General features: G+C 20.5%; 3 protein-coding genes across 3 annotated transcripts; 2 read left to right on the top strand and 1 right to left on the bottom strand.

Annotated features, from left to right (window-relative positions):
• Positions 1-3,676: 3,676 nt before the first annotated feature.
• On the top strand, positions 3,677-5,317 carry PCHAS_0731100 (fam-a protein; the record flags this gene model as incomplete). Its single annotated transcript, XM_016797766.1, has 6 exons — positions 3,677-3,852; positions 4,047-4,281; positions 4,368-4,437; positions 4,604-4,713; positions 4,802-5,035; positions 5,213-5,317. 6 exons carry the CDS (start codon positions 3,677-3,679, stop codon positions 5,315-5,317), a joined length of 930 nt encoding a protein of 309 aa, XP_016653690.1.
• Positions 5,318-6,118: 801 nt separating this feature from the next.
• On the bottom strand, positions 6,119-20,458 carry PCHAS_0731000 (phosphatidylinositol 4-kinase, putative; the record flags this gene model as incomplete). Its single annotated transcript, XM_016797765.1, has 6 exons — positions 6,119-6,251; positions 6,415-6,519; positions 6,710-6,833; positions 6,946-20,075; positions 20,192-20,313; positions 20,426-20,458. 6 exons carry the CDS (start codon positions 20,456-20,458, stop codon positions 6,119-6,121), a joined length of 13,647 nt encoding a protein of 4,548 aa, XP_016653689.1.
• A 1,846-nt stretch (positions 20,459-22,304) lies between these two features.
• On the top strand, positions 22,305-22,988 carry PCHAS_0730900 (60S ribosomal protein L7ae/L30e, putative; the record flags this gene model as incomplete). The annotated part of the gene is made up of 1 exon (XM_738019.1): positions 22,305-22,988. The coding sequence occupies one exon, from the start codon at positions 22,305-22,307 to the stop codon at positions 22,986-22,988; it is 684 nt and encodes a 227-aa protein (XP_743112.1).
• Between the last annotated feature and the right edge of the window lie 425 nt (positions 22,989-23,413).

The raw sequence follows: 23,413 nt of genomic DNA, 5'->3' as shown, positions 1-23,413 counted from the left end.
CACCAATTTATGGAATATAATAATCCATTATAATGCAATTAAAAAACATATATTTTATAGCCAAAATATATGCATATATATAATATATATATTACTTTTCCTTTTAACAAGGCATTTTTAATAGTAAATGCTTTTGTTTTTTGCATAAAATGCATATATCTATATATATATATTATAATTAAATTTTCACATTTCAAATATATGTATATAGATTATTAACATAAACAAATATACCACACTAAATTGTATTATGGCTTTATACAAATTTTATATGCAAATTTACATAACATTATATTAGTATCAAATAATATTAATAGAAGTGATGCATATTATATTAATACAACAAATCACAAACAAATTATAAGTAACAGAAACAATGTATAATATGTTATTTATCTTATTTTCGAAAATTTTTCGAGTATTTATGCAATCAGATTAATTGCAATGATATAATAAGGTTAATATGAATTATATAACTGCTTGCCTTTCGATGCTTTATTTTTTAATTTTGTTAAAACATGATTTTAATCGAAATGCTTTTTAAAAATATATATCTACATAAGTTATTTTTTTTATTAAAAAATTGCATTATTATGTATTATATTTATACAAGTGATATGTAAAAATATCAATGAAAAATGCATATACATAATTATTATTTATTTATAAAAAGAATACCAAAAATATACTTTTTTATTCTACAGTATAATATTAAATAAAAAAAAAATGCATGAAAGCACATATTATTATTATATATATATTATAATTATTTTATAAATAATACAAAAAATACGTTTATTTATTTTTTTCAGTATAATATTAAATGCAAATAAAAAATCGTTGAAAACACATATTATTATTTATATAATTATATTTATTTATAAAAACATACAAAAAATTATGTTTTTTTATTCTTTCCATATAATATTAAATGTAAAAAAAATCCTTGAAAGACATATTATTATTTATATGTAATTATAACAATATAAAATTAATATTCTTTCTGTAAAGCATAATTCTAATAAATGTAGCGTTTCCAAATGGTTAAAGATTCATGATATTTATTTATGTTGCAAAAAAAACAAAAAATATATTGTTATCTGCGTTTATATTTAAATTAATAATATATTTTTATTTTCATAATTTTCACTTACAATTAGTATCATATGACAGCATTTGTGATCCATATGCTTCCAACTGTGAGCCTTTTATAATTTGATCTAAAAAGGATCATAGTTTATTTTATGCTTGTAAATTTACATTGTTATCGCAGTTAGATCCAATAATATACTTATTTTACTCTTATTATACTATTAATAAAATAAAAGTACTCCAAAACAAAAAAAGGAAAATTCAATATAAATATTCTCAAATATATATATAATATTTCTTAGGTTACGTTTCTTAATATTTTAAATCCTAAAGATGTAAAATAAAATATATTTAATACATTTATTTACATTTGCCAATATACTATAAGCCCATAATATTATATTTTTATTTTCATAAAAATTTACATTAATGTAAAGTTCACATATTTTAAAAGTATTCAAAATGCTATTTACGTTTATTATATAAAATGGGCTTTTCTTTGAGAAATATCTTTGATTAATAATAAAGACAATAAAAAATGGGTATACTTAAAAATAAAATAATAAAATACCGCTTAGTTCAAAGTGAATGCTTGGTTTCTGTATTATGGAATATAATTATCATTTAATTGAGTATATTAACATTTTATAATATTTATATAAAATGCTTACTAATATATATAAGTAATAACATATAAGATACAATATAAGTATATAAAGCATCTTTTTTTAAATTATAATTCTCTAACATAAAAAGACCAGTAATATTGAGAGGGCTCTAATAACATTTTTTCATAAATTATAACCTAAGTATTATATATTATTAATTTGTCTAATTAATATTAAAAATTTAATCCCTAACCTGAATATTTACTATATATATGCAATTATTAAAATGCTATTTTATATAATTTACAGCTCCATATATTAGATTGTTTGTAGTTTAGGTGGAACTTATAATTTAAATGAATAAATGTAGTACCCAATAACAAACTTTATTAAAGAATAGGATTCATTAAATAAAACAATCATATTATATATTTCATATCGTACTATACCGCACTTAACACATCTTATATCATAGATAACTTTGATATACTATAATAAGAGTTCTTATACGTGACTATCCAAAATTAACATTAAACGATGTACATTTCACTTTAGTCATATTTAATGTGTTAACACATTACATATATATTGTAATTCATGAAAAATATTTATATGGCCTCTTTCGGATTAATGCTTATTGCCTTTTTTTAGGGGTGTATATTAGACTTCATATAGGGGTTATAATTGGGGGTTGTGTTGCATATGTTTTTTCGTTTAATAAGTTATTATATATGTATAATAGACTTGTGTAAACCAATAAATAATGTATATTATAAAAAATTAAATAAAAATATAACATAAACAAACAACTCATAATACTAAACCATTGCCCCTAAAATCTGAACAATTCGGCATCGGATAATTGTAATTAAAAAATGTATATATATATATATATATACATTTTTGTGTATATATTACAACTTTTGGAATTTTTTTATTTTTTAACTCTATATATACATACACTATTTTTTCTATATAAACATGCGATTTTATAATCCACATTAATATACAAAAAGTACTTATCAATACAACTAATAATATATTATTTATACCACCCCAGAAATTATATTTGAAAATTTTTATATAGTAAGGTTTCGGTTAAAACAAACAAATAATCACAAAAAACATGATTAACCATAATAGAAAATTTACCATACTTTTGTTATTAAGCATTAGGAGTATTATTTTGGTAATAACAACAATTTATAAATACAATATAATACTCAGTTTTAAAACAAACTATTATAATATTAAAAATACTAAACACATTTTACATTCAAAATAAATGGAAAGAAATAACAAAATAACTATTTTATATAGTAATAATCATAATTGTTATTATTTGGATTTACACCATAGAACTATTCACTAATATATGTATCTATAATTATATTAAATTTAATATACATTTTTTATATTATCAATTTACATAGGTAAAGACACTTTATGGCTTGTTTATGCATGTATATATCAATTCTATATATGATTAAATATTTATAATTTTTATTTTTAATTTAGTTAGCATTAAAACCAATAATTGTTTACCTATAACATAAAACATTAGAAATATTACATATAATATAATTAAAATTAATATTTTTATATAATTATATTATTATAAAAACTTTTTAAGAAATATATTTATATGCATGTTATTTAGAAAACTTTGGTTGTCGTTGGTTTGTAATAAAAGTGTTTAACTTATAAATATATTTAACTTATAAATATCTTTAACTTATAAATATATTTAACTTATAAATATATTTAATTTATACATATATTTAATTTATAAATATATTAAATATATACAAAATTATTGCCAAATACTATTTTTTTTAATAAATATTAGTTTTTAAAATTTTGTCAAAATTTTTTACTTCGATCGTAGTTGTACTTATACAACTTTTCGAGTACTTGAATTTGTGTTTTTTAAAAGTACCAATATATTTTTAATATTTTATTTGTAAAATCAAAAAATGAATATAGGATATATTAAAATCGTTTTTTTACTTTTAAGTGTGGTTGTATATGCGAATAATAAAGCCCTTGCAGCCGAACCTGAATCAGGCGTTGAAGCTCTACGCCGATTTGCTAAGCGTAGTAATGCTCGACAAAATGCTACATTAATAAAAAATACACCCCCATCTATTTTGTAAGTATATATTACATTATATATTCACATCTAATATAACTATAGATATATATGCGCCCTATATAAAAATATAATATGCATATCATTGTAATTTTACGTTTACATAAACGATTGAATAGTCAAAATGTCATATATAAATATATTTTATTTATTTTTTTTACAAATTAAAAATAAATCCATCTCGGAAATTATAGTTCAGCTGCAATATATGAACAAAATAAGAATCGATTATGTACAGATTATGGTGAAACTCAACAAGCAAAAAATCTTATGGAAAAAGCTGTAGCACATTTCCTGTACTATGCACATATTAGGGACCCATACATTTTATTTAGGAGATATGATAATGATGCAACTTTATATTCTATGAAAGCTGAAGACAATTCAAACATTAACAAACTTCATCTTAAAGTTCACAATCCAAATAAGGTATAAATTAATAAAAAAAAAACAAAATTATAAAATTAAGTTAGAATAAAAAATAATAACTATTATATATATGTATTTTTTATTAGTATGATGAATTAATAAACACGCTATGGAATTCCAATATTACCAAAGATTTTGGTTACACCTTTATTTATGGTATATAAAAAAATGATGAAACAATTTAATATGTGATTACCACTCTTTATTCGATATATTTATGTTTTTTATTGTCAAAATATTAAGTTACTATTATTCTTATCTTTCATTTTGATAATTTCATAATATTTTAATTTATATGCATGAAAATTATAAATTTTGTTAGAAAAAATTGCCCGTGTATATGATCCAAATTTAGTAATGGTACAACATCGTATAAAAAATGATACTCTAGAATTCCAAGGATATTTTTATGCTTTCGCCGCAAAAGTTGAAGTAAGGATTTTTTTTCCTCCTTCCCTTATAAATTTTATTTTTCATATTACTATACTTTATATAAGTATTTTATTTATCCACTTTTTAGATATCACAAGACACAACTGCAATTGTCTACGCATCAGCAAATATAAATGATCATAACAGGCTCAACCAAAAACCATGTACAAACGTTATCTTAAAAGAAGCTAATTCATTCGACGGTGATATAAATTCTGAAGCGGATATTAGAAATGGAGACCTCGCAAAATTGTTTGTTAACTTATCCGGATATCTCATTAAAAAAAACGGCGATCATCTTGATCTTTTCTACATCAATTCTGTAAATAATATAATAATTTTAATTTACTATATGTTTTATTTTTATTTTGCTGTATACATTTTAAAATTTATCAAAAAATATACTCACTGTATAAATATATATGCTTATGATATATCATGCTCATCCAGAAAAAATTTTAATATTTTCTTTTATATATTTATCCATTTTTTTTTGTAGATGCGTCTTACTGATTCCAAGGCTCCCCCCTTCATTATTGACGTAATTGATGTAGCAAGGTACTTGATTCTTATTAGGTTAAGAGACAAAATTAGTGAGGAATAAGCGTGTACTTCCATAGTCGTTTTTTAATGTTGTAACATTTATATTAATAAAATTAAATTATTTTCTTGCATTGGCATATTTTAAATTACTGTAATAAACATTTTTTTAAATAAAGTTTGTTTTATATATAATTTGGCCATGTCTTTTAATATAAGTATAAACTTACTTGTATTATTTTTTTAACCTACATATGTAAGTATGTATTTTATAAATGTTTTTTGTTTTATTCCTTTCATTTAATTTATTTTTAAATTTATAATTATATTATTGATTTTATAATAATATATTAATTCGTACAAACCTGACAAAACCTATTCCATGTGAATATCTACTACTTAATATCTAAAATAATTCAATAATGTTGTGTATAACAATAAATAGGATCAAATTTTTAAAAAATGTATATACTGAGTCCTAACTCCTCAAAAATAGTATATACAAAGAACTATGAATTAAATATATGAAAAAAAAAAGAAATTTAAATGCTTGTTTTTAGATTAATAAAAGGGGTTTAGCGAAAAAAATATACTAGTAAATAACGAAACAAATGTTTAAAAATGTAAAAAATGAAAATGTTAGCAAATGAATTAATAATTAATATTGTAGTAATACATTAAAACAAAAAGTTGTCAAATAAAACAAAATATTAGCAGCGGTGATTTGCTTTAGGTTTTTATTTTCATATATGATCTTTTTCATTTCTCTCCATTTTTGTGCGAATAAACAAACTTAATATTAAATTGTTTGGTTGAAAACTTTAAATTTACACATTTCAATAATTTATAGTAGCAGTTTTTATAATTATTGTATTCCTTGTTGAATATTTTGAATGTAATCATACATAATAGTAGTTATGTTGTTGTAAGCTTGATGGATTTTATTAATCATAAAAATACTCGCGTCGTTGTCATTTTTGTCCAGGTTCAATCGTTTTCTATATTAAAATAAGGGGAAAATAAATAAAATAATAAAAAACACATGAAGAGAAAAAAATATACTTAAACTTAGGAAAAAATAGCAACACTTATTTTCATGCCTATTGCGCGAAGTAATGACATAACATTTTATTATTCTATTCTGTAATTATTTTTCCTTACTTCAACTTTTCAATGGTATTATATTTAAAACAGTTAATTTCCGAATTCGATAAACTTTCTATAGACGAAATTATCCAATCACTTTTTTGTCTTAAAAGCAAGTACCTAAAAATAATATTAAAATGAAATAAAATTGTGTATACATTTTCATAATAAGGGTATGTAAATTATTATTTTCTTCACTCAAGCTTCTATCTATATAGTGTTATAAATGCCAAGAAATTAGACGTAACAAATAAGAAAGATAGATAAAAAACACAAAGAGTATAAACACATTTTATTATTCAAAATATACCCTTTCACAACTAGATGGATATATGTAAAAATGAAATATTGTTTTCTCTGACTATTGATGGTTAAAAGCATAATCATTTCCTTGGTGAGCTTAAATGGGGCCAGTTCAAAATTTATAGAAATACCTACAAAAATTTTTAATATCAAAATAAATATAGTATATAAGAAATTGAAACATCTGAATATATAAACACTTTCACACATTCATATATAAGTAAAATATTTAAATGAAATTACCTGGATAAATATTCAATATATATCCAAAATCTATGTGTACAATATTTCCATATTCATCAAATAACAAATTCCCATTATGTCTATCCTTTACTTGTAAAATAAAGGACATTAACGAATATGCAGCCAAAGATGATATAAAATTTTTCAAAGCATAAATATAAACATAAATATTTGAAAATTTTAAATGATAAAATTTTATTATATTTTGATATTTTCTTCCTATTTCATGTCTACTTTTTGTTTTGGGTAAAACTTCAATAACTGCACCCAAATTTTCAAACTTTTTTTTTTTTTTCTTTTTTTGTTTTATATTAGAAACATCAATTGTTTTAGAATTTGTGCTAATATGATTGGAAAATGTATAGTTTATATTACCATAATTTTGTGAGTCTTTACAAGTATATATTTTATCTTTATTCATACCACTGTTCCTTCTTTGTGTATCTGCATTTATATCCCTATTCTTATCTTTCATATTATCATTCTTCACCTTTTTCTTTTTAAATAAATGAAATGAAAACGAAAATTTTCGCTTATCTTCTGATTTTCCATTATTTGTACTTTTGTCTTCCTCTTTTGTATTTTTAACAAAAATGTTTATATTATGGCTATCCATATTATTCTCAGCCTTATTTAAATCGATATTGTAATATTTATTTGTTATGATATTATATGGAAATAGGTTATAAAAAAGTTTGTAATCATTAAAAATATGTATAAATATATAAATTATTTGAATAACCAATTTATCTTGTCGAACATCATCATTTACTTTATAAATATATGATACATCTTCATATGTTTTATGAAGTAGCTGTTTTCTTTTTTCATTTTCTTCTTTGTTATTCATTAATCGACTATTTTCATGCCCTTTATAAATACAGCCTCTTTGAGCAAAATCGACATCAAAATTTTCTTCGTTACATAGATCGTTTCTTTCATTTATTTTATTAATAAAATAATCTATTTTTTTTAAATTATCACTTAAAATCGTTTCTGATTTGTTTCCTAAATGTAAATTACTATTATACTGTAAAAATTTATCATTCCTTTGTTTGTTTTTTTCATCAACATCAAATTCTGTAGATGAGAAAATATCTGGAATTTTCTTAAGATCAATTTCATGACTACTCTTGAACATACCCGAATAATGCTTAAAAGGGTTATTAAAATACAAATAATCTTTCAAATTACTTTTTATTGTTTTAAAAGATAATAATAATGGTGATCTTGTTGCTGACATTAATATTTTTATATCGTCAGATAAATAGGACACAATATTATTGGATGTTAATAATTTTATTTTCTCAATATTTGTATTGTTAAGCATATTTCTAATTTCCATTCTTACAAAATCTAATTGTATATTCTTATCCATTTTTGAGGCTGCTAAACTTAGATAAAAAATTTTGTTGTGAATACGACATGATTCTAGTAATATATCTCGATTTTTATTATCCAAATTTTCTAGGAATATTTTTTTAATAAGTGATATTTTTAATGATAAAACATTTTTCTTTTTTACATAATTATTATATTTAAAATATATAAAATTATTAATATTTATATTGCTAGTAACTATTTTATTATTATTTTTATACTCATTCGATAGGTCATTTTTTTCTTGTTTTTTCCATGGCCATAATAGCAAAATATCTTTAAATATATTTCTTTTCCGTTTTTCAAATAAATCTTTATTAAATATCAAACTGTTTTCAATATTATCATTACATATACTTAATAGACTGTTATCTTGCCCATCAATTGGAATTATACAACCTTCTCTTTTATTTCTAAAATTCTCATAATATGGTAAATGCCCTAAAAATTCATCATTCATATATGTGTGCATGTTCATAAAAAATGTGTATAAAAATCGGAATGATTGAAAAGAAAAAAATACAATAAAAAAAAATATTCTGTTTCCTAAATCTACTTTTAAATATTCAAATAATTGCAAATATATCACATTTGTTATTGTGTTTTTTTTATATGAATATAATAAATTATTTACTGCGACACTTTTAATAAAAAGACTATACTGTGGATGACTATACAAAATCTTCATAATATCATTAAGGCTTAATTCATTACAATATAAAAATAATATATTTGATACGGGAGCATATAATACTTTATTTCCTCCTAATAAAAAAATATTATATTTATTTAAAGTTAACTTATCATTTATATTTGTATTCACAATATAATGATTAATTATGTTTAGTAAGTCGTTATATCTATGCATACATAAAAATTCTGATATATTATGTATATTATGATTTATAAAATTTATTATTTTGGTTATAAATATATTAAACAACTGTCTATTATTGTGCATATGATATTTTAAATATTTTATCAACATAAATAATGAGTATTTGTTTATTCGATCATTTATATCTTTAGTATTCATATTAAATAAATCGTTGTAAAATGATAAATTTAAGTAGTTATATATGTATTCAATCTTTTTACATATTTTGTAAAATATCGATATATTATGTTTATAAGAAATCGAATATAATACTTTTATCAAACTATTTCCCACTTTTGTCTTATAGTCTAATATCTCTATATTTCTTTTATAGAATACGTTAAAATTTGAATATAATGATGTGCAATTAAATATGTTCTGAATATAGTTATTTATTTTTTTTTCATTATTATTACTATAAAATGTGATTAATAAATTTTTTATTCTTTCAACATTCTCTTCATTATCCCCAATATTTATTTTTAGTAATTTATTAAGAATATTATGTTTAACATTTCTTGGTTTATATTTAACAAATAAGTTATTAATTCTCATATTGTCACTTATATTACTTTGGTTGCTATTTTTTTTCTTTCTTCTTTTGTTATTCTTACTTTTATTAAAAAATAATTTTCGAATGCTCCATTTTCCTTTCATATGAACATTGTATATATTTTCATAATCATGAATTGATTTTCTTTTCTTTTTCTTCTTTCTATTTTTCTTTTTCAACTTTTTATTCTTATTTTCGCTTTTTTCATTATCCTCCATTTTTATATTTTTACTTCCTTTAACCTTTTTCTTCTCTTTTTCTTTTGTTTCCATATTTTTAACAACCATTTCTATTCGATTCGTTTTCTCTATAACTTCCTTAGTCTTTTTTTTGTTACCCATCTTAGTACCTTCATTTTCAATATCAAAACAATCAAATGTTTCATTCGTTTCTTCGTATATGTTTTGATCACTATGACTCAATTTACTACTTATTTGTGTATTATCGTTTATTGATTTGTTTTCTAAATAATTTTTAGAATTACTATTATCTATGCCTAATGATAAATATCTTTTCTTTTTTGTTTTGGAGGGCTTTTTTTGGCTGGTATAGATATTATTAACGACGTCGTTTTTTTCTATATTTTGTGTGTAGCTATTAGTATTGCGTTTTTTTATATCCATTAATAAGCTATATGCCAGACTGCAATCTTTGTTGCTTCCCCCTTGATATACTATTCTTTTTGTCTTTTTATTATTGCATCGTATGGATATATCATCTATATCATGCTCATATTTTTTGAGGATTATTCTTTCCTTCTTTTTATTTACCTTCCCATTATAAATTGATAATAAATTTTTGTTTTCATCGTGATTTTTTTTCCTAAAATAATTACTTAATTTTCTGCTTCTTTTCTTTGGTTTATCAGTTTTTTCTAAAATTGAGTTATAATTATTTTTTCTATCCTTTACATCATCATAATTCATTTTTCCATTTGAATGTATATCCTTAAAGCTTTTATAAAAATTTTCACTACATTCCGATTCAGTTAATTTATTTGAAGATGTATAAGAGCTGCTAGTTTTTACCCAAAAAGGGGCACTATGATTATCTGAAATATCATCATTCGAATTTAAATTTTCTTTATTTATAGATTTATTTTTAGATGCATTCGTTACTTTAGTGTTATTTTTTAGTATTTTTATTTTACTTTTTTTATAACTATCTTTTTTTTTCACTTCTTTATTTTCCATACATGTATATTTTATATTATTAAATATACACATATCTGTAAATAATTTACATTTATATAAATTCATATAAATATTTTCACTCATATATAAAATATTTAAAATGGTAAAATCAACATTTCCAAAATAATTCGTATTAATTATTATCTGATTATTATTGTTGTTGTAGCTAGCTAAATTTTCCATTTTGGTTTTTTTGTTTTTCTCTTTTTTTTTTTTAAATATATTAAATGGAATTCTATGATGTTTTTTATTCATGTCCTTACACTTTAGTTTCATTTCGAATATATAAATAAGACAATTATATATCAAATTGCAAACATATACATATTTATTTATACATGTACAACGTAGTTCTTCCTCCAACATATAATCATATAATCTCTTTTTGTTAATCTTTTTATAATTTAACATAGTTTTATATGCTTTTAATAAAACTAAATCATTTTTTCTATCATTGTTTGAAAAGGATGTAGATGAATCTTCACGGTCTTTATTCTTGTCATACGTAGTATTCACATGATTATGACCCTTTTTAATATTATATAAATAATCTTCCGATTTTATTTTGCTATTTCTATTTGAAACTGAATTTGTATGAGATACCTCATCATATAAACTTTTATTATCATTTTTATGCAACATATATGATGATTCTTTTTCATTTTCATTGTGCCTCATTAAATTATTAAATTTGTTTTTAAAATAAGATGCAATATTATTTACTTTTGTTTGTGAAGTGGCATTTTCTTTTTTTTCAATATTGGACATACTTTGTTTATTAGCATGCTTATCTTCTTTACTATTACATGGCATGATGTTTTTTGTATTCTCCTCATGCTCAATATTATCGTATATATAACTATTTTTTAATTTATAATTCTTTTCATATTTCATATCATCACTATCATTTATGCTTATCATTTTGTCTATTATGTTCGCTTTTATGTTGTCATTATACATATCATAATATTCGGCATTCTCATTAAATTTATCTTTCACATTTTTCTTACACATACTATTTTCATCGACTTTTCTATCTGTTTTTTCTATACTATCTCCATAATAATTATTTATCTTATCATTCACTATCCTTTTTGTTTCCTTAAAGACTTTTTTTTCTTTGTCTTCATTTATTTCATGAGATTTACCGAGCTCTATAGGACTAGCATTTTGATCATAACATCCAACTGAATATTTATTTAGACAATTCACACAATAGATATCATTTAATATATGATTAAAATTGTGGAAAAAAAAAGATAAATACATAAAACATTTTTGTAAAAGCAATTTGTTAAAATAAAAAATATCTGGAATACATAAATTTATTATATCTTTATTTATTTTTAAATTAAGTAAGCCTTCTCTTTTTTCTGGATTTTTATTTGTCAAAAAAAAATATATATTATAAAATAAAAAATATTTATGTGCGGTACTATTATATAAGAAATAATTATATTTATATTTTGAATATAATTGGACAAAATAATTAGAAGAATGAAAAAAGTTAGAAGCAAAATTAAATATTCTTATCAAAATTAAAAATGTTAATGATATAAAATAATAGTCTATTTTTAACACCTTAGAATTATATAAATAAATATTATTCAAACCTTCAAAATTTATATTATTATATATATCTTTAATTCTTACATTCTCATATAAATATAAATTTAAAAATTGTATGCTGCATGTTATATCGTTAAAGAAGTCTATAAAATAATACAAATTCTTAATACTTCTGCTATATAAATTATTTATATATATTCTTATCCCTTTTTTCAGTATGTCCTTTAATTCGAAAAAGCAATCTTTATAAATATAATCATCATAGTCACTTACACAATTATCATATTCAATCTCATGCCTATGTTCATCATTTTTTATTCCCTTATAATTTTGTTCGTTTTTATCATAACGACGTGATATATCCATTTTTATCTCTCCTTCACTATAATACATATTTGAATAAGGATTATTGTAATTGCTTATACAATCTCGATTATTTTCAAAGGGACCACATGTTTGATCCTCTGTATTTCCTACTTTTGTCATACTTGATGAATTGCTATGTGTATGTTCCTTATCCCCTTCTTCTACTTCTTTAATTGACTCAAACAATTTATCAGGTCTTTTCTTATAATTGTAAAAATATAAATTTGTACTTTTGTAGTAATTCACATGGTAGTATGTTTTTAAATTTTTTACTTTATTAGAAAAATTTGATAAATAATACATATAATGATTTTTAAAAATTAACTTCATCTGTTTTGTTAAATCAAATGAATCATAATTAATACATAAAAATGTATTGCAAAAATTGCTAAAGAATTCAAAAGCTACTATTAAATAGTTGCATAAATACGGTATGTTTAAAAAGTATATACTTACGATTTTTTTCATTAAATAATAATTATAATAATCTAACTTTTCTAGCTTGTTCTGTATAATATGCTTCTTATTTAAACTTATATTTTTATATATCAATATCATATAATTAACCATTACATATAACAACATCATATTGTTAATATGTTTTATATATTTATCTAACACTAATTTGTCTGTTAATTTTGAATCTTTTAAATTATATTTTATTAAATCCTCTTCTTCCTTTAAAAAATAACATATATACCATTTTATCATTATAATATCACTATCAATATAATTTTTATTGTCTTTGTTAAGAAATAAAGAATTATTATTTTTCCATTTTTTTGTGTTCGTATTTTCATAAAATTCATCTTTTTCATTTTTGTCTATCACACTGTTTTCATCTCTATCATTGTTGTGGTTTTTATCGATTACATTAGTTTCGTTTATAAAGCTTGACATGTCTTCTATTTCATTTAATTTATTATTGTTTCCCTCTGAGCTTATATAATAAGATTTGTGATCATAATCTGTATTCCTACTATATTTATTACTCTTGCTAATATTATTTATTTGCTTGCTACCATTTGAATCTTTATCATTATATATAGCATCATTATATGTGTCTATCAATATATTCGAAATTAATATTGATTTAACTGAAAACATTGCCATCATTTTCACAATTTTATAAAAATAAACAAAGTAATAATTAAAAAATGCATATTTATAATTATATACACTCAACATACTTGATAATGTATTCAAAATATATATATACTTATTTTTTATACTTATTTTACACACGTCTATTTTCTTTTTACATGTATTATTTAATATGTTATAAAAATTTATATTGTGTATATTTTTATATCTATTATTTTTCTTTTTAAATATAATATAATAAAAATATGAAAAATAAAATTTGAAGTTCTTCTTTATTATTTTTGATATAATATATATATAATAATTGTTTAACATATTCATATTTAAATTTGTAATATTAGTAGCTAAAAATATACACATAACATAATTTATTATGTTTATATATTCTTTAAAATATTTTTTATTATGTAAAACAGGTTTACCTATTTTTATATCATATACATTATATATATATGTTTTACTTCCTCTTACTTTTTTTATTATTTTTAAATAACTCATATCATTATCATTATTTTCCTTATTACCAAATTCATCAAATTCATTATTCCCCCCTAAAAATATTGTATTCTTTTTTTTATTCTTTTTCGATATTATTGATCTTCTTTTTTCACTTTTAACAATTTCACCATTTTCATATCTTCTATCTATAAATAAAATATTTTCTCTCCTTACTCCTTTTTCTTCGTGTTTAATATCATCACGGTCATAATATGATTGTGTTATAAAATTGCTAATCTTTTTATCATATTTATATTTTGAATATTTTTTAATATATTTCACAGAATTACTATTCTTTGTATTATTTCTCTTCATATTTTTTTTTCCACTTTTTAATATACATTTGGTCTCATCTAGCCACTCTTTATTATTTTTTTCATCCTTGGAATCACAATTAAAAAGATATTCATTCGCCATTTTAACTCTTCGATCATTTTTTCTACGTCCAATTGTCGCAACATCATCAGATCCACTTTTCTTATGATCTACATCACATATATCTGTATTATTACTCATAAGTTTTGGTGAGTCATTTTTATTGAATAAAGATTTCATATATTTATTTCTATCGTCAATAATATTAATACACATAGGATTTTCTTCTTTTAAATTCACGACATTAGCCATTTTTTGTTTTCGAGACATACTTGAAATTTGAGATTTTCTATTTTTTTTTGAAAAAGAACATCCTATTTGATTTCTACTACTATTTATTGTACTGTAATTATAATAATTGCTCTCATATTTCTTTGCATATTTCTTAACACACAAAATATAAAATTCATAAAAAAAGTATGAATATAAATATAGAAAAAATTTGCAACAATTTAACATTTTTAAAAATAATAAATAATTAATAGTAATGTATAAATTCACTTTATATATAATTTTAATTAAATTCGCTTTCTTCCGTTTTATTAAATTTTTAAATTGCTTATTTTCTTGTATCAAAATTTTTGAAAAAGCATAATCAAGACTACTTTTTTCTAAATTTTTTAAAAAGCATACAAGAAATCTACAATCATATATCACATTTATCTTTGATTTAAATATATAGTCAAATATATAATAAATATAATTCCTTATAAATTTATTATAACTCATAATATTCATTAATATAAACATTGTTGTAAAAATATAGTTATAGTCATAAAATTTGTTCATATCATATAGGAATACAAATATTCTATAGTTGACTAACTCTTTAATATTTTTATGTATATATTTATTTCGAAATATATATTTATCTAATAATAAATATAAACTAAATAATATGTTGTCTTTTTTTCTTATACTTTCTATATAATATATTATCAGTATATAAAGCTTATCAAAATCGTCACTTGTTAAGTTTATTTCTTTATTTTCTGAATTATTCTTATTATTTCTTTTTTCATTCTTTTCCTCTTTTATTATTCTTAATATTTCGATTTTACATATATTATTAATATTATATATGTTCATATATTTTATACATAAAACTGGTGTTATCTCTATAAGCTTATTTTTTACCATCTCAATCACACTCTTATTTATTATATCCTTTTTATATACTTCTAAATAAAACATTGTAAAATATATTTTATAAAAATATAAGGATAGTAAACTTATGTGCTTACTATAATTTCTTCGATCCTTATATAGATAATGAAAAATGTTACTAAAAATATATATTTTTATATTGTCTATTATGCTAAGAAGTGTTTTCAATATTGTCTTATAATCCCCTTTACAAAAAATTAAGTACTTCTCATCTTCCTTCTCTAGATCATCATATTCTTTGCTTTCAATTCTTGAATTGTTATGTTTACAGTTTTTCATATTTTTGAATACATTTTTTTTTACATAATTGTACTCCTTAGTAATACGATTCACAAGTATCTGATTCAATGACACTTTTTTAAAACTATTATCCGTTTCATCAAATAATATACCCTTTCTTTCCTTATTATTTATATCTCCTTTCTCATCTTCACATTTTACTTTAACTTTTTTTTTTTTCTTTTTTTGTTTATTTATTTGAGACAAGGATCTATTTTTCATTTCATATATTTTTTCTAATGAATTCTGCCCTTTTTTACCCTCACATGAATTATCAAAATTTTCATTAGTAAAATTATTAGCATTTCTACAATTATTATCCTCTTGATTTGAATCACTTACATCTGTAATATTCACATCTAGGTGCATCTTTATTTCTTTCCTTAACCTATTTAATTCATTATATTTTTCTAAAGGACCAAAATACATATCACTACTTATATTATTCGTTATCATAAACAAATCTAAATATGGCAATGGTTTTTTTTCCAAATAAGACGTTAGAAATAATAATGTTGCACAGGTGTATTTATATATATTTATGTGTGTAATAATTTTTTTAAAATATTTTAATATTAATAATAAAAATTTTTGAAGACAACTTTTTGATTTATAATTATATACACAATAATTATAATTTAAAAAAAGAAAATAAAGTAAATAATCTTCATTATATTTTTTTCTAGTACTATAAAAATCGTTATAATTCCATTCCCCATTTAAAAATAAGTCACGAAGTATAGATTTATTTATGCTTCCATCATTTATTTTGATATTATCCTCAAACGATCTCGCTAAAAATTTATGATTCGCATCATAATATATGTCGTTACGAATATTTTTCATCTTCTCCTTTATCTTATCTTTGATATTTAAATTTATATTAAATATTGCATTTCTATGTGTTTGTTTTTTTTTTAGTAAAAAATAATCATTAATGTTGTCATTCAGATTTTGTATATACTTAATGTTAAATAAAAAATTAAAATAATAATTCTCATTATCAAAATAGCTACTTTTATAATTGAGCATATTATTTAAAGCATCAAATACTGAAGAATTCTTTTTTTTTTTTATAGCTTTAATATAAAAACTTTTATTATTTAATAATATTTCATTGTTGGTTTTATTCAAACTATGTTGTGTATCATCAAATGAATATATATTCCATAATACATTATTATTTGAACTTTTAAAATTATTTTTTTTTTCCAAAAATATTTTCTTAATACAATTACTCAAATTGTAACGAAATATATGTTTACAATTAAACATATTATTACAATAATATTGTAATTTATTTATGTATAGTCCTAAATAGTTTTGAGTATTGTTCTGTACTTCCGAATAATAATAGCTATTCTTTTTATTTTTCATAATTTTTGATAATATATTATTTGCTAAAAATGAAAAATATAACTTTGTATAATATTCATCTTTCAAATTTCTATCCTCATAATCTCTATTTCCATCTTGTATAATAAGAGAAGAATATATTTTATCAATTTTGTTGTCTTTATTTTTTGGCGCATTAAAATTATTGGAAAAACTAACATTTTTAAACTTTTTGCTTGCGCAAGTCCCTTTGTTATGTTTTATTTTTTTTCCGTTTTCATACAAATCACCGTTTTTATATTCATTTTTCTTTTCTTCACCTTTGTCATCGTCACTATTTTTATAACATTCATTCTCTAAACTCGGACCGACAACATCACATACATTTTTATGTCTACTATGTTGTATGTACTGTAAAATTTTATAATTTGTTTTTTTTTCTGAATATAAAATAAAGGATCTTACATAACTATTTATATATAAATGAAAATCCATTTTCATGTCTACCCAAATATTTAAATCTGATATAACTACCATATCAAAATAATTATTCGAAGACATATTCATAGATCTTGTGTATAATATATAATCCTTAAATTTATTTAATGTCATATCGGTATGTTTATCGTTAAAGTATATATTTTTCTTATTTATATTAACACCCATTTTTGTTTCTTTATAAACTTTTGATATTTTATTTTCTATAAATAAATTTAGCTTTTCATTATTTTTGTATAAACATTTTAAAACAGGCAAATAATAAATACTATTACTCATAAATATTAAATCCACAATAAGTAGTGTCACATTATTAACACTGATACTTTTGTTAGACATGGTTGTGTGTAATATATTTCTAATAAAATAAAATCCATTTTTCATAAAATTTTTGTTGCAATCCTTAGCTTGAATGTTGTTTTCATCATTCTCTATATCATTATTTATATACTTAAAAAAAAATAATAAAAAATCGTTGTCTGAACTTAACAACAAAATAAATAGCATATACATTTCATACAAATAAAATATAACATTTTTTATCATGTTACTGTATACATGATACTTATTATGAGTGCCTCTATTTTTTACATTATCAATTTTATCTATATTAATTATATAAAAATATATATTCAAATAATATTCAAACAAATTTAAAAATCTATAATACATATACACATTTTTATCAACGATTTTTATATCTTGTAAAGAATTATATATTTCTTTTATAGTTAAATTACTAACATTATTTATTAAGCAGTGTATATATAAATTCAAATATAATCTTCCATTTTTTAATAACAAAGTTTCAGATAATTTTAATATTTTTAATAATATTATATTTTTTATTACTTCATTATTTATATTTAAAAATATTGTTTTCGCTATTTTATGCTGATCCTTTTCTTTAACATGCTTTATATCTTTATTTATTATACTAATATTATGATCGTCTTTTTTCTTTCTTATTTTATCAACACTTACATCCTCTTTATCTTCTAGTATTTTGGTATGCTTATCTTTATATTCAGAATGCTCATATTTTGAATTTGTCTCTAATTCATTTTGAGGGTTTTTCCCAGTCTCATTAAATATAACATTTTTATTTTTTTTAAATTCGAAATCTGTAAATTTATTATCATTGATTGAGAATATAAAATTGTTACTAACAAAATGTATATCTACTGTATTCTTTATTATAGATAGTAAAGTAAAATTATTAAATATTTTCTTTTTATTAAATAATATATACTTTTCCACACCCTTTAATATCTTTAACTTTTCTATATAGGAATATAAAAATGATATCAAATTTTTATAATAAATTATAAGCTTTTCATAACATTTATGCTCCTTGTTTTTGTTTACAACTATTGTGTATTTCCATACTAATATCTCTATTGCTTTATAAGCATAATCATAAAAACATATGAACAGCCGTTCACTATCTTTATTCTTCTTTATATTACGAAAAATATTAATGATTAATAAAATATACTTCGAAATTATGTAAAAATTATCTTCTGAAATTGTCTCATATAATTTTAAATTATATATATTCATAAGAAAATGTAATAACAAATTAGTATAACATAAATATAATATCTTCTTATATCTATATTTTTCATTTATTTTCATATATTTTTGTAATATAATAAATGTTAATACGTGTAAATAATATATATGTAATTTCAATGCTTGACTGTTTTTACATTTATTATTTAATGATATAAAATAAGATATATGTAAAATTATATAATTGAAATTCTGAATCAGTATACTTAATGAAGTACTTAACTCTAACTCTAATTCCTTTTCATTATAATCATTTTTATTTTTATTTATTAAAATTATTTTTTTTTTATAAGTTTGTATTAAGTAATCCTCAAAGATTTTAAGCAAATTTAGGTATGTCTGCAGCATCTGATTATTTAGCCTATAAAGATAAGACAAAATAAAAAAGGATATACATAATGAATAGATATAAAAAATGTATATTAATATGGCATATTCCATTTTATTTCATAAATTTTTCATTGTTTTATTTTTTACATTATATGTCTTTCCTCCAAGACATTACACAAATAATACAGAATAGCGATTTTTTCTTTGCTTTCATTTTGTTCACAGTTTACATATTTAAATATATTGAGTATATTATTTTCTTTCAAAACCTACAAAAAAAAAATATAAAATATGCAGATTAACATTACATGGTATATTACAACATATAACATGAATTATAATTATTCCTATTTTCTACTAATTTTGCAAGTGAAAACATACCTTATACTTTCTCTCTATTTTATATCTTCCCATTTTGAAACAGATTGATATATTTCTTCGTCATAAAAAATAAGCAAATATCATAGGGTCTTCTTCTTTTTACATAAAATTTACAACAAATCGTAACAACACCAAATATATAATATATAGAATGATTTCAAAAAAAGACAAAATAAATCTATACTATTTTAAAAATTATATTAAACTTTGTAAAATAATAATACACAAAATTACAACATTTATAATGCATGGTTACTACACCCAAACCTCATAAGTATGCAGATTGGATGTCCAAAAATAAAATAAATGTGCTAGCATATAAATTAAACTAATTATATCTTCAATTTGATATAACTAAATAGAGAAATATATGAATATAAGAATAACAAAACTTTCATATATTTATACACATTGATTGCTAAAAAAATAATATTCAAAACAAATAAAAATAATAAAAGATAAAATAATCAAAAAAACGGAAAAATAAAACTTTTTATTGATAAATTAATCATCATTTCAAAATTTTACTAACTAAATTAACTTAAAAAAATAGGATTTTTTTAAACATATACGGAATACATAATATATATCTAATTAATATAATCTACACTATATTTGTATTCATAGTTGTAGTTTATTATTTCTCTACATTCAAATTATTATATTTTACTGATTTGTTTTTTTGTCTTATCATTATTCTCTTTCTTCCAACGTATTATATAACTACAACTATTATACGCACACATTTAGACAAACGCAATTTCTTGATTTTATAACAGCAATAAAATCTTGGTAATTCATTATTATTTATATAGAAAGTAACAAAAAAAAATAGGAACTAACACCCCACATATTTTTTGTAGCATCTTTATTTTTTATTATTTAGTTCCCTCTGATTATGTTTTCTTCCAAATTTGATGGCAATTATTCTTTTTGTGTATTTTAAATTATATCATTTTATTCACATCCTTTGAAAACTAACATTTTATTGTCTTCATAATTCGCATATCCGTATATAAACATTAAGAAATGTACATATAATGTGATATTTATAAATTTATCACAAATATATATGTCAAAAAAATAGTTTCAAATACTAAATATGTATGCATATATAATATACAAAATATTTTATATTAAAAGTTACAAATTTATTATTTTTGTAGATAATAAAATAATTATAAAAAGCTACAATCAATCATTTATGAATTGACGATGTTAATAATTATTTTATTTATTCTTCTTTGTCCATTTAAATATTCATATATTTAATACACATGCTAAACATATGCATAATACATATATACATAAAAATAGGAAAAAATATATAAATAACTTTGTGATATTTCTTATTTTACTTTTTACATATAAATATATCTTTAATGCATTTTATTTTATCCTTTAAACGTTATTATATTTTATTATTATATATATATATACATATTTTTTATACATAATTGGAAATTCATAATTGTAAAAAAAATATCGGCATTTTAAAGCACGATCATTCCCCGTTGCCACATACCAAAAATAACTGATATATAAAAAAATATATTTATTGTATTTTTTTCATCGACATATATTTATAAATCTTATTAATAGAATATTATTCAATATTCCATATGAATTTGTGGCATTATATTTTTTCATTATTTATTCTTTTTAATCATGATTATTATATTTTGTAAAAAAAAAATAAAAATCGACGAAACAACAAAAGGAAAAAAATATATACAATAATTTATTCATGAACAGATATTCGCGAAATATTTTCTTTTTTTGTTAAATAAATTCAAGTAATTACTGCCCCAATTATATGAAATTAAAACTTTATTTCATTTATTTATAAATATTTAATAAAGCTAAAGAAAAATATAAAATGGAACCAAATAGTGATAAAGACGACTCTGTTGAATTAAAAAGGGAACAAGAAGAACAAGAGGATCAATCAGAAAACGAACAAGGCAATGATAATAATAGTGTCACCAGTAATACCAAAAAGAAAGGTTATGATAAAGCAATTGAAGATATTAAAAAAGAAAACAGCAATTCATATATATCAAAAATTAGCGAACCATTATTAAAAAAAAAATATTATAAATATCTTTTAAAAATTATAGATTATACATATCATGCTAAAATTAATGCAACACATATAATAAAAACGAATGAACAACTTGATGATAAAAAAAAAAAAATCCTAAAAACCAAATTTTTAATAATAGGATTAAGTCAAGTAATTAAAGCTATAAGAAAAGGTATCAAAGGGATACTCATCTTAGCTATTGATGTATATCCTATTGATATTATTTGTCATATGCCAATATTTTGTGAAGAAAATAATATTCCATATACTTTTTTTACAACTAAAAATAAATTAGCGAATTTATGTAAATTAAAAAGATCTATTACTTGTTTATTTATTTGCAAACCAAATAATACTCTTACAGAATTCGAAGACACATTAAATAAATACAACACCAAACACAAAATTAGTAACTATAATAAAGCTTATGATAAATTACAAACAGCTATCAAAAAAAACCACCCCTTTTTCCAGTAACTATACGGATGCATTCCACATTTCACCATTTCACTATCTCACTAAATACGTGTGCATTCTTGTATAATATAATTAAATAAAATGAAAAATATAAAAAAAAAAACAATTTTATCAATCTCAATGAATAGCACCAAAATAATAAGCAATTTTTTAATATAATTTTTGTGTATTGATTATATCATTATCCTAATTTGTTTTTATATTTATTAGCGGTTAACTGGTTATTCATATATATTTTTTAATTACCAATATCGCTACTTTTTTGTCACCCCATTTTTTATATATCATGTTTACAAGCTGGGGAAAGCATAATTAAATATATGTGTTTGTAACGAATTGTTAATTATATAGCTATCCAGATATATAAATATGCCTACGATGGCATAGACAATATCTAAAATTAAATAAATTTTGAAAAAGAGGAT

The sequence above is a fragment of the Plasmodium chabaudi genome, assembly GCF_900002335.3.
Source record: "Plasmodium chabaudi chabaudi strain AS genome assembly, chromosome: 7".
Lineage (NCBI taxonomy): Eukaryota > Apicomplexa > Aconoidasida > Haemosporida > Plasmodiidae > Plasmodium > Plasmodium chabaudi.
The sequence above is the reverse complement of the archived record's forward strand: the minus strand, read 5'-3'. Positions and strand labels throughout refer to the sequence as shown.